This window comes from Lingula anatina, chromosome 5 (assembly GCF_051362555.1).
Source record: "Lingula anatina isolate TDL-2025a chromosome 5, LinAna3.0, whole genome shotgun sequence".
In the NCBI taxonomy this organism is placed as follows: Eukaryota; Metazoa; Brachiopoda; class Lingulata; order Lingulida; family Lingulidae; genus Lingula; species Lingula anatina.
The window spans coordinates 18,033,770-18,046,830 of NC_141771.1; the positions used below are offsets into that span (position 1 = coordinate 18,033,770).

At 38.5% G+C, this 13,061-nt stretch overlaps 2 protein-coding genes across 3 annotated transcripts; both read right to left on the bottom strand.

Annotated features, from left to right (window-relative positions):
* Positions 1-90: 90 nt before the first annotated feature.
* LOC106166036 (uncharacterized) lies at positions 91-4,233 on the bottom strand. Its single transcript, XM_013544435.2, has 4 exons — positions 4,036-4,233; positions 3,043-3,234; positions 2,211-2,297; positions 91-1,937 (listed from the first exon to the last, which is right to left on the bottom strand). Exons 2-4 carry the CDS (start codon positions 3,230-3,232, stop codon positions 1,291-1,293), a joined length of 924 nt encoding a protein of 307 aa, XP_013399889.2. The 5' UTR covers positions 3,233-3,234; positions 4,036-4,233; the 3' UTR covers positions 91-1,290.
* Positions 4,234-8,625: 4,392 nt separating this feature from the next.
* On the bottom strand, positions 8,626-11,070 carry LOC106179212 (uncharacterized). Of its 2 annotated transcripts, none has more exons than XM_087013993.1 (3): positions 10,646-11,070; positions 9,440-9,625; positions 8,626-8,830 (listed from the first exon to the last, which is right to left on the bottom strand). In XM_087013993.1, exons 1-2 carry the CDS (start codon positions 10,913-10,915, stop codon positions 9,449-9,451), a joined length of 447 nt encoding a protein of 148 aa, XP_086870119.1. In that variant the 5' UTR covers positions 10,916-11,070; the 3' UTR covers positions 8,626-8,830; positions 9,440-9,448. The 2 variants fall into 2 exon arrangements, with proteins under 2 accessions (XP_086870119.1, XP_013418198.2); XM_013562744.2 differs by having other exon boundaries at positions 8,626-8,833; positions 10,646-11,065.
* Between the last annotated feature and the right edge of the window lie 1,991 nt (positions 11,071-13,061).

Here is a 13,061-nt window from a genome sequence, read left to right on the forward strand (position 1 = left end):
GGTTATTTGTATGCAAGTAAACGTACAAGTATGTTCTTCCACTGAAGTAAATAAACTTGTAAAAAAAAATACTAACACAAACTAAGAACAAACGTTCGAGTATATATAATTATGCTATATATTTATTTTCCTCTCGTCTCTCTTTCTTGTAACCATACACTATGTTCATGCTTTTGCGTGTCTGAAACAAGGAGCGACGTGTACTACTTGTATCACCCCTGTATGTCGGCCAATTTGTGATCACGTTCGAGAAAGCGACTGATATATGGACAACGTATGCATCTTCATGTACACTAACGCACACGGGAACACGCTTTAATGGCATCAATATCGATACATGAGACTGCATTGTTTAAGTTTTTCTTCACTTTGGAAATGCTTTTTTATACCAATCAAAACGGACCCTCATGCACATGCTCCCTCTACCGTCAGAACTCTAAACTTGTTCGTCTCTCCTCCAGCAAAGTCTACATATTTAAACACGATTATACCAAACATTTTATCTATCTCAGTACAGAAACGTACACATGCCAGTATATACCAGCTATTTTTAAGTTCACATATTGCACTACTAGTACATGAAAAATGACAAATACACCATACGTCCTATCACTATAAAATGATTAAAATCTTACTCAAGCCAAAGATCACGCGGTCTCCCTGTCGCACCACAGATAAACTGCCTAAAATGTCCCTTTCGCACCATCTCCCTGTCGCACCACAGATAAACTGCCTAAAATGTCCCTTTCGCACCATCTCCCTGTCGCACCACAGATAAACTTCTTAAAATGTCCCTTTCGCACCATCTCCCTGTCGCACCACAGATAAACTGCCTAAAATGTCCCTTTCGCACCATCTCCCTGTCGCACCACAGATAAACTGCCTAAAATGTCCCTTTCGCACCATCTCCCTGTCGCACCACAGATAAACTTCTTAAAATGTCCCTTTCGCACCATCTCCCTGTCGCACCACAGATAAACTTCTTAAAATGTCCCTTTCGCACCATCTCCCTGTCGCACCACAGATAAACTGCCTAAAATGTCCCTTTCGCACCATCTCCCTGTCGCATCACAGATAAACTGCTGAAAATAATGTCCATTACAGAATAATTTTGTACATAATTTCGAAAAGCAACTACTAACATGTACATTTACTGTATAAAGAGATTCTGTTAATCTCGCTTGCTTATGAGCATTATATTCCTGGTCCATAATAAAGCCGGGTACATTCTGTATATCTAAATACACAAACAGCCGAAATAAATTCTTGTACACGTATAGTCTTAGTCTTTCATACTGGAAAAGCTCCAGTACAAGCTAATGCAAAAACGCTCCCAAATTTGGGTAATATCAAGTTTTCTTTCGTGTACATCATTTGGATTGGTTTATCCTTTATAAAATTAACTACGTCTTTGTTCCTTTCCTTAATCTCATTCCAAGGAGTATAGTCGACGTTTATAATCATAGAAACCTTGGAACCTTTTGGAATCGATTCTATGAGTGCTTTCAGTAGCAGCACAAACGCAGACGGGTTATCAGCATAAAGCGGTGATATGGAATAAGCTTCTGGCGCGTCTTGCACCTGACCGTATCCCACGACCTCACCGCCATCTGTGAGAGCAGCGAAAGAAACGGCTGATGGCTTCGCCAGCCAAACTTTCAAAAATTTTCTCCGCTGAAACATGTTGATAGAAGTATCATAGGCGAGTAAGGCCTCGAAGTCGACTTCACTCGTGGGAACAACCTTCACTGAAGCCGTCTCTTGTTGCTTGTCAACGTGCAAGGTCCCCACATCCAGGCGGCAGTCACAGCGGTACAAGTTCCCGCCCCCGTTCTTCATGCCGACCTTCAAGTTCGGCTCAACTCGTTCAGGAAGTGCCCAAACTACTATATTTCTGTCCCCAGCAATCTTCAGGGTGGCCTCTGCTAGTTTCTTTGCTAAAATAAATAAATTAATTAATTAATACCGACAGATACTGAATTTGAAAGTAAACAACACGCTTTAACCATATCTCCATTTTATTTTTTTCTTGCACTTAATATTTATATAAAACCAAAACTCGATAGTGTGAATTATTGAGAGCAAGTCATATAGCGGTTCACACGCTGAAGGATATTATGGAAAAATAATTATAAAGACTTGTTCCGCGAGACCTTTCACGGACAGTTACATAAAACGATATACTTTATACAATTAGGTTATTTACTTACCTATTCCTTTTCCTCTGTGTTCTTTGGCCACAATCAGGAAGTCAAACATGGCCGTCTTCTCGTCCAAAATGATGACGAATCGTGAACCTACGGGAACGAAAGGTAAAGGTTAAGCATCACTCTGTTATATAAGCCACTGGTCAGAATTAAACACATACTGGGACACAGGCAAAGCAATTTCTCTACTATTTCAGGCAAGGAACTGCTTAAAGGGATGTTTGTCGTTAAAAATACTTTAAAAGGGGTCAAAAACTTAAGTACTATACAACTACTACTACTACTACTACTACTACTACTACTACTACTACTACAAAAAAAAAAAAAAAAAAAAAAAAAAAAAAAAAAAAAACATTACTCCTGCAAGTCTCAAAATGTATCAGATTTACCGAAGATATGAAAATCCATTACTTCTTCGATTATAGTTATGCACAATTTGATAAATGATTATTACAAACAGATATTACAATAGGCCGTAATTAAATACTTACTAGTATTTTAATCAATGCATGGGTTTCAAGCACACTGTCTTTCTAATCATTTATTCTTTAAATTTATTTGGGAAACATAAGCTAATTCTTTTTTAGAACCCTCAACTTCATACAAATTTACAACGTTCAAAGTCGTGGGCGTATCAACACCCAATATTACTAAAATCTTTATCACAGAAAGCCATATTCTAGCCCACATCCCGCCATATACTTTGCGTACAACTGACAGCAATACGGCCGAACGAGAACTGCAGCTAAGCAGCCACCAGTTTGTATACAGCTATTTATCGGCATATATCGATCAACGACGGATGCAATTCAATCCATGCAGGGTTTTATCTCACCAATTATTTTCCCATGTAGATCAGCTACAACATAGTGGCCGTCTTCCACAATATTAAACAGCGCGGTAAACAGCTCTTTGGAAACAATCCAACCAATTTCAATGGTCAAAGCAAATAGTGCCTCTAGGTCTGCTCCAGTCGCGGGGCGAATGATAACATCACTCGCTCCTCCTGTGGAGGAGGAAGACATCTCTAAGAGAAAAGAAAAAAAAATGACAATTAAATAAATTAGGTTGCTCCTTACATCAGTCAGTACCGAGCAAAAATGTTCATCAGCTTGGTAGCTGGATCATATATGATAATTATAAAACACAAGCTGAAATACTTTCAAACCGTTTGCTTACTAGGACCCAAAATTAAAGAATAAGGACGTGAGGGGAGGGGAGGAAGGGAAGCGAGCTACCTGGCATTAATAAGCGGGTCAAGGACGCTATAGGCCTACCACTTAGCGTTTTAAAGGGTGAGTAATAACATCTACTCACATCAGTCTGATGAAGGCCTACGTCCAGGTTAGCCGTAAGCGAACGGTATGAAAGTATTTCTGCTTATAATGAGTGACTGCCAAATGTCCATATAAACACAAAGGGGACACATAGCTCTGACCATACCGCACTGTAGGAATTTGCTGACGCGACCCGAAGGAGGGTGACCTCACACTGTAAGTGAAAATAGAATTCACATAAGAAGCGGCCTATATGTAGCATGCTACTGTATGCTCTGCCTGCATACTTGTAGTACGGCTGATAGTACTAGTAGGCCTATATAAACACATACCAGTATAATAAGATTATAGTAGAATTCAGCAGGAGTTCAGAGACACTTTAGCATATTACAAATGACAATACTTAAAAGCAAAACTGACAAATGTGCATTCTGGTATTATTCATTTGAAGTAGGCTTGAGAGTTACATTTTCTATTTAAAGACGTAAAACATACCCTGCCATATAGGCCTATAGCCTATAGTATAAATCACCAATTACATGTAGGCCTACCTTATTGTCAACGTTGTAGTCTATACGGTTGATTCTGTCACTTCTAGCTTTTTAACATGAGTAGTCAGCTACTACATTTACATGTCGCAGAATGTTTACAGGCCCCCAAGTAGGCCGAGAGAGGTCTAAGTCAGTTTTACAGATCCACTAACTCTTGTTCATTATGATTGTGTCCAGTTGATGAAATGTAAAATAACTGTTCACCGATTGCATTCATCCAAGATAAACTTCAATTTTAGACCTTGACCCGCTTGACTCGTTGCTGGTCATTGGAGTTTTTTTCTCAAGGAGTGAGGGGATTGGGGGGGGGGGGGGGGAGGGTGGTGGTGGTCGGGGGAGACGAGAGATATACAAATACAAAACAGTTGCCTCGCTTTATTGGCAAGGATTCGAAAAAAAAAAAAAAAACCTAATGTGTCTTTAATGATATTGGTATTTTCTTATTACAAGGAGGTTATGTTTTCACCCGTCTGTCTGTTTGTTTGTTTGTCATCAACATAACTAAAAAATTCATGGACCGATTTTGATGAAATTTTCAGGGTAGGTGGGAAATGGGTTAACTTAGAAGTGATTAGTTTTTGTTGGTGATCCGGATCACTAACCAATCAATAATCAATAATAAAAAATCAATCATCAACATAACTCACAAAGTTATGGACCGATTTTGATGAAAAGTTCAGGGTAGGTGAGAAATGGGTTCACTAAGAAGTGATTAGTTTTTGGTGGTGATAAGGATCAATAATCAATCAATAATCAATAATCAAAAATCAATCATCAACATAAGTAAAAAGTTATGGACCGATTCTGATGAAATATTCAGGGTAGTTCAGAAATGGGATAACTTAGCAGAAATGGGTTAACTTAGAAGTTATTAGTTTTTAGTGGTTGTCCGGATCAATAATCAATCAATAATCAATAATAATAAAAAAAATGCTGCCTTGGCGGAGGTCTGCGCTCTTGGAGTGCTTTTCTAGTTTAATATCGGACAGGGGTGTCTCGTTTTCGCGCCTCTCTCTCTCTCCCACTCTCTCAATATAGGGCCTATACAGTGGCGGATTCAGAGGGGGGTCAGGGGGGTCCTGGGTGCAATATATATCCGTCCATACTTGGGCAAGGGGTACATGTAAGCGTAAGTATGAGGCATCGATTTTATGCAGAGCACTGAGCGTAAGGAAAGGCATCACCGCCGGATTATTATTGACCATTCGTGACCAGTTTCAGTGACAGCCTCTCACCTAAAATGAACCATACCCGCTGTAATTTGCATAACAATAAGTACGTTGCTCGTCAAAGTGAGAGTTTTCGTCACGAACGGTCACTTGGAAGTTGGACAGGGTTGGGTGTAGACACAGTATGGGCATGTGGTGCAGTCAGAAGATCGACTTTTTACTAGGTGTAGAAGCAAATACATATTTGTAAGTATCACTATTTCTTCCATTAAATGCTTAAGCAGCAGACGAATTAAATTATATTTACGACAAATACATGTTTTTATAACATGAGTCCTTGTATATGTACTACTAATAGTAGCCTATTTCCATTACACAACCACATGCGTGTCCCTCTGAATGGTAGAATTTATTGGTTACAATGCATTGGGACTCCAAAAGTACGGGATGCAGGACGCTCCCTGCTTTTCCTGGCTAGCTGAGCATGAACATCAGACAAGCCAGTAAACAATCACGCCGTTTCAATTATGAGTAGTACCCTCTCCGTTGTGATATTACGTGTATTTTGCGTATACTAATAGCCTCTCCGTTTAGTCCATAGTTGTAAACATTATTTTCTCTTTTCAGCAGCTCAACGAGATTCTGCAAAACATGCCCCTGCAAACAACCCTCCGTACCAAGCCTTCGTTTCACATCCAGGAACCGTGCATATATTATGTGAAAATTGAATAAATACTTATGAAATTCTGTTTTTTATTTTGTTATGATGTTATGATAATAACGATAAAAGTTATATGATAAGAAGAAATGAGTAATATTATTCACATTCAATTTCTGTTTAATAGCAAAATGGAACTTATTAGTTTGTCGTCCCTCTTAGAAATAGTTTGCCTATATTTCTTAATATAGGACGGACCCATTTTCGACAGTTTCTGGTTTATGCTTCCATAATTTGGTGACTTATTATTCACATGAATATTTCAAATTTAAAAAGAAAGAGGAAAAAAGTGAAAATATTCTGACTTAACCTAATTATGGTAAAGTCTAAATTTTCCCAACATGTATATTTTAAAGGAATATAAGAACACACCTTTTCCCTATTCATGGAACCAAAGTGAGAAAAAAAAAGAGATATATTTTATGATTATTTTGTGTTTTGTGACCTATTTCGAATCTAACAAATTCAATAATGCACAGTAAATAATGCGAAGTTTTATTAAATTGTGGAAAAGCTAAATTTGAGAACCTTCAAATATATAGAATTGAATTGCCCCATAAGGCACCTTTGGTAAAATGGGGTCAATGCACCTGTCGCTTGTCCAATTTAATGTACTCGCCCCACCTGCCACCCCTCCTCATGTTGAATGGACTCGCCCCACCTGACACCCCTTTTACGGTGGAATGGACTCGCCCCACCTGACACCCCTTTTACGGTGGAATGGACTCGCCCCACCTGACACCCCTTTTATGGTGGAATGGACTCGTCCCACCTGACACCCCTTTTCAATGAAATGGACTCGCCCCACCTGACACCCCTTTTATGGTGGAATGGACTCGCCCCACCTGACGCCCCTTTTCAATGAAATGGACTCGCCCCACCTGACGCCCCTTTTCAATGGAATGGACTCGCCCCACCTGACGCCCCTTTTCAATGAAATGGACTCGCCCCACCTGACGCCCCTTTTCAATGGAATGGACTCGCCCCACCTGACACCCCTTTTCAATGGAATGGACTCGCCCCACCTGACACCCCTTTTTGGTGGAATGGACTCGTCCCACCTGACACCCCTTTTCAATGGGATGGACTCAACCCTTACGATTCAACGTAACTCTACTCTCCCTCCTCAATCCACTGCTATTCTTATCCACTCCCTTGTCAGCTGACTAAGTGAGCATGCTTTAAAGAATGTATTTTTTAATATGTAGCTAAAACAATTCACTTGTTCACCATAGACCCTGAACCACTATCAAGGGAACTTTAAAACATCTTTGTTATCATTTTGATGAGAGTCAAATTCGTATTGACGTCTTTTTAATCCTTCCTGGAAGTAAAGAACTCAAGATCATGGTGGTTTATTCGGTGCAATGGTTTATTTAAGATTTTCATCAAATTTCTTTTTTTTTTTCAGGTACATGCCGAAAGTCCAAAGATTATTAAAGCCGCACTTTTCCCTAAAAGAAGGGACACTCTACGTAGCTATTTTCTGAATGGTAAGCCCATCCAACACTAAAATTGATTAACACGCGCCCTTATGAAGTAAAAGGGACTTAGGCAAGCACAGGATTCAAATGATTGCGCATGTGCGAAAGTACGTTGTTTGAAATAAACAAGTTGGTGAAATTGACAAAGTCTGCCACTGTTTACCGTCTGGTTGATTTAATTTAATTAGCTTTCTGGTGTCGTTTTGAGAAATTATATTGGAAATATTCTGTTGGTTGTATTAAAAAGTAAAGCCATTGGACTTTCATTAGAATAAAATTTATTTTGCCTTTACTGTAAGGGGGTTCCTTTTGTATTTAAAGTGTTATATGTGGCCCCAAGGGAATTTTCCACCCCTCCCCCACTCTTCATAAGAACATACGTGCTTGATCGCTAATATGAATGTTATTACTAATTGCATTCGAAAATGTAGGAAAGTTAAGTTTAGGCATTTCATATCAGAAAAGCCACCAGGTCGGCGAAATTTACCGACGTAACGCATTAAACTTTCACTGCCGCGAAATGATCAACAAATTTAATTTTTATGAAAGCGAGGCAATTGCACTAATCTACAGGAGACGATTCATAGCCTCGTAAAAATTGAATTTTTTAATAAAAATCTAAAAAGCGCTAAACCAAAATACGTCTTGGTTGTAATTGGGATCTTCAATAATAATAAATATAATCGCACGCCATCTAAAAAAATCCTAGGTCGGCCTATTTATAAGACAAATTGATATTTTATAGAATTTGGAGACTAAAAACACCAAAGTTGTCTGGTTTCATATCGAGGCACTACGTATTGTTCCTGTGCCACTTAGGCACCGCCTCAGATCTTCACAGGGTGATGGGAGAAACGGAAGGAAGCCGACCGGGAGCTCGGATAATCTCCGTACCTGAATGCTTCCGTCTAGAGTTGAGAGTAAAGCCCACGAATTTTTTTCACTACTGGAGTAGGTATCACATTAATGACCTAGTAGATATAATTTGAATTTTTTTTCTTGAGCAGGTACCCTGTACTGGGTACAGCTGCAAATACCTTGTCATCTTTATGTATTAGGGTATTGGCCCTATATCGGCAGTTAAACTCAGTCCTTATTATCAGGAGGTTGAGACTTGTTCAAATAATTTCATACATTTGAATCAACTTCTGTGTTAGATAGGCTTAACACAGAATGAGAATTAGTGAGTGATCAAAAGCTTAAGTCAACGCAACAATAGTAACTTGAATCATTTATTCATTTATTTTTTCATACCTTTCTTAACTCACTGTGTAGGAAGGAAATCAGAAATAAAGAATAAAATTGATTCATGCAGCGATTTATTACAGACATGAGCCGAAATCCAAATTTAGAATTTTCTTATTCTTCAGTTTCAGATGATGTAGGCGGCCTCTTGTCGTCTGTTCGTGCTGGATAGGGGTGGGCTGCTGAAAATAGAATGAAAATTATTACAATCTGATAACTGTTCGAGTCTGATGGATAAACGGCTGGGGGAAATTTGGTATTTTTTGACAGTTTTGCCGCGGCGTTTAAGTACTTTAGAGGTCATTTGAGTTGGAAATCATGTGTAACTCGTTGATGGATTCAAAGGAACAGGATTCAGGGCAAACAAGGGCGTTTGACCTTTATGTATCAGACTTTTGTTTAAGAAATTTCAGCTGTCCCTTTAAACAAAGGTTAACCGAAACCGTTCATAGAATTACGACCCATAAGGCAGTTATCTAGTTGAGAGAAAATTACTAAATTTCCTGAATCACCCATCTTCTTCAGGCCCGCCAACAGTTTAAAAAGAGGGGTTTTTTTTCTGAAAAGCGGACCTTTATCATGAAATCGTCGTGCATCTTATCAAATTTTTTACCAGAATGGACCTCCCCCACCTGACTACGAGCCTGTTCTTTTTGCGTCGCGTTATGTGCCTTTAAAAAGAAAGAGGCGAGGGTAAGAGATCAGAGAAAGGAGAATTGATTCCTTACATTTTTAGATAAACATTTATCAGCTCTATCGAGTGATAATGCATTAGATCAATTACCCACCTTTAATTCCTACTTCTCAATTGGAGGCAGGCGCCGGCCTAATGGAGGCCTCCAGTTACAGCCAACAACTGCGAAATTTGGAGTGCCGGGGGGGTGGTCGGACCCGCACACACAGCCGAATCTTGCCGATCCATCATCCCAGTTAATTTGCACACGTTCGTGATCTTTATCCACGTGTGAACACACCTGTAACGATGGAATGCATGGATATGCCAATTATGTCTGTAGCTTTCAAATACCTTATGTGTTTGTTGGAGGAAAATCATAGGTGAAAATCTGCGCCATATATACGAATATGATAATGTTTCAGAACGTTTCTGATTAATTTGATCGTTTGATGAAACTTGTCATGGAATACTTAATTGCGGAATATTTAATTAAAGAAACATTGCTCGCCCGCACTGCACCAATGTATGTTTGAAAATGGAAAAGAACAGTTCAAAAATAAAATTAAAAAATAATAATCAGTATAAGATATGGCAATTTATGATTATCGATGCCATTTTTGTTGATCCAGCTCTCATATTAGAACTGGACCGTTGTCAAATATTGTCCAAGGAAGAGCATATTGATAACTATGAAAAGTAAATCAGTACAACATGTTGAATAAACGCTGCGCCTGATATTCAAATTAAGTTTTAACGTTGATTAACGAAGATTTAATCCTGAATCAACATTTAAAAGTCAGCATTCAAAATCTATTGTGAATTCAATGTTGACTTATCACTAATTAGGTTGACAAATCGACATTTACTGAGCGATAGGTAGGAATATTCTCTATGTAATGGTCTTAGTCCGCTACTTTTTAACATGTTATAGATATTTTCAAATTGACTGCCTTTATGTGGAAGGTGAAATCCATGAGTCCAAAAGATTAACACGGAAAGACTCTATGGCTTCTTTATTTGTCATTTTATAAACCTCTTTAATTATTAAAACGTATCTTATTTATTTCTAATCTATTATATTTCTTATATCTATCTATCTATCTGTCTACATTTTATTTATTGCTAGTTTTTAGGATCTAAAGGCACAGCTAAAAATGTAACAAATAATCACAACAGCATGTAACTGCAATAGGCCTTTGCGGAGCTAGATTACTACATTTTGACTGGTTTCGTCTCCAGAAAACAAAATAATGTTATCTAGCTGCAAAGGGCCTTATAGCGTCATATCGGGCTGTGGACTCTACAACAGTCAACCTACCTCTTGCATATTGTGACACTTTCCAAGAGCGTCGAGTTCACCGCCCATGGGGTTCCAGTTGCATCCTACCGGATTGCCCGGAGAGGGTCCGGCTGCGGATCCACAGATGCAGGATCTGACCGATGTTGGATAGGTCATCTTCACCGTGGTTCCACGGCCCAGATAGCGGCACACGGCCTGCATGCTGGCGCATGGGAATACAAGGCCTTGTCCGCTTGCGAGAGAGGCAACCCCCAGTAGGAGTACCAGCACGGCTAGAGCTGTTTGCATGGTGATGACGGTCACTTGGTCCTTGGTCCTATCTCTCTGTCGAAACCTCCCTCGACAGTGAAGTGCCTTCCCACGGCGGCCGTATTTATCTGGTTGGCAAAATTAGCCGTGTCAAGGATGACCATGATTGGTAGATTTTTAACCACCGTTTTAACTAACCACTTACGTTGTGAAATTGACCATTTTGGCCTGCCACTGGATTTTGATTTATGATATGTAATCATTATTTTTGAAAACTACTTAAATAAGCAAAATGTCAATTGGACCATGTAGCCTTTTTTGAAGGCGTTGCCTGTGGCCTCGGTTTCCGGATGGCAAGTTTATTATAGCAGGTATGTGAAATAAGATGACTTCTAAAAAATCGATATGTTGATCTAGATATTTTAATTTAGGGGAAAGTAGAGCAATAACCCACCCCACCTACCCCAGAGATTTTTGAAAAATAAAGTTTTCGAAATCTATATAAATTGGTAACATTTTTTATTTCACCAGGTCCTTCAAAACACTCATTTAAGTGATCTACCACATTAGCGGTACAAATGACCTTGTTTGCGTATTGGACACCTTAATTTAGCAGTGACATCTCTGCCTCGAGCACTTGTTTTCAGATTATGATTTTGAATGTGACTTTGAATGGTAATGACAGTCATTTGGACACAAATGACACAGTGCCCAACGTACTCAATGACGACATTACCTTCAATGTATCATTACCAAAAGCCCTTGAAACATTTGCAAAGACTGAGCCCAGGACCCGTGACATAACTCTTTTTAGGTACACTATATTTTGTTGACTCTGCGTTCACAATAAAAATGATAGATTCCTTGTGGCATAATGTCTCTTTGTCTCCTTTAATTGCTCATTGGATCCTTTAGAAAACACATTTCAGTTGTAAATATTAGTCCAAAACGGGCGACTGACTTTTCGAATATTAGGCAATTGTGACATATGTGACATAGTGTCTCATTGTCTCCTTTAATTACCTATTGAATACTTCAGAAAACATATTTCATTTATAAAAGTTAGTTCAAAACGGGCGACTGACTTTTCGAATATTAGCCAATTTCGTAATACGATAACAGAGCAATATATCAGAATGAAAATATAGTTAAAACTGCGACAGGTTCATGTCGTTAATCGTCAGTGAATTGTCGGTCAATGAGTTTTTCGTTATAGCTTTATAGATTATTCCAATCTTAAAATTTTGATAACATTATATTTATCTGATACATCAAATGTTAAGCTGAAATTTTGGATTATGATAGTCAATTTATAATTAGCAATTTCTTAATAAACTATTCACAGACGATACGGCGAAATTTATTTGATAACTAATTTTGAAATATGAATGATAAGAATGGCAATAGTGAAATCTACTGTCAAAGTTGATCATTTAAATCTATTTCTAATAACAACTAACTTAAAGCTTGAAATTCCGAATCCCTAGATATATCCGCTGAAGATATAATGACTTTTCCTAACGCTTAAACATACCAACTTTTGACAAAAAAAAAAAAAAAAAAAAAAGGGGACATGAAATTAAGAAGAGTTAAAAGTTCTTCATTTTCATTTGATTTTGCTCAGAGTACCCTCGTTGTACCCTCCAGTCAGCGTGCACGAGCAAACCAAACCGGTAAAGACCGCAGTGGAGGGTGCTGAAGTTATTAACGTCTGGTCATAACTTCACCACGCCCGGACTTTGACCTTGCGTTAATTAATTAATTTAAAAAAAAAAAAAAAAAAAAAAAAAAAAAAAAAAAAAAAGCCCGATAATGGGTCCCCATATACCTATTCATATAATATACAATTATTGCTACGTTTTTTACTGAATATTCGTTCATCATCGAATGGCCAATGAGTAGTGGTTTGTACGCAGGGGTGATGGGACAAGCTGCTCATTTGCTTTGAACCCGACACCGTCTTTTTTTTACTCATAAATGCGCAAGGAAAATGGCGTTCAATACGCATGCACATATCGGGGGACTCTCGCTGAATGCAATTAGATTAAGACGTCTCCTCCAGGCGTTGGGTAGAATACAGAAAAGCTAGTGATTATACTAAAAGGTTGGAAACAAGAAGAGGCGCGTTAATCTGTTGAATTTATTGCATTCACTTAGAGTCTTCGCGGAGTTGGATCGATGTACG

Bases quoted from the DNA above. Each gene is read 5' to 3' on its own strand.
- LOC106166036 (XM_013544435.2), bottom strand. From the start codon at position 3,232: ATGTCTTCCTCCTCCACAGGAGGAGCGAGTGATGTTATCATTCGCCCC. The intron at 2,298-3,042 runs GTGAGATAAAAC...TCGTTCCCGTAG, and splicing joins TCTACATGGGAAAATAATTG to GTTCACGATTCGTCATCATT. The intron at 1,938-2,210 runs GTAAGTAAATAA...TATTTATTTTAG, and splicing joins ACACAGAGGAAAAGGAATAG to CAAAGAAACTAGCAGAGGCC.
- LOC106179212 (XM_087013993.1), bottom strand. From the start codon at position 10,915: ATGCAAACAGCTCTAGCCGTGCTGGTACTCCTACTGGGGGTTGCCTCT. The intron at 9,626-10,645 runs GTAGGTTGACTG...CCATCGTTACAG, and splicing joins AGTGTCACAATATGCAAGAG to GTGTGTTCACACGTGGATAA.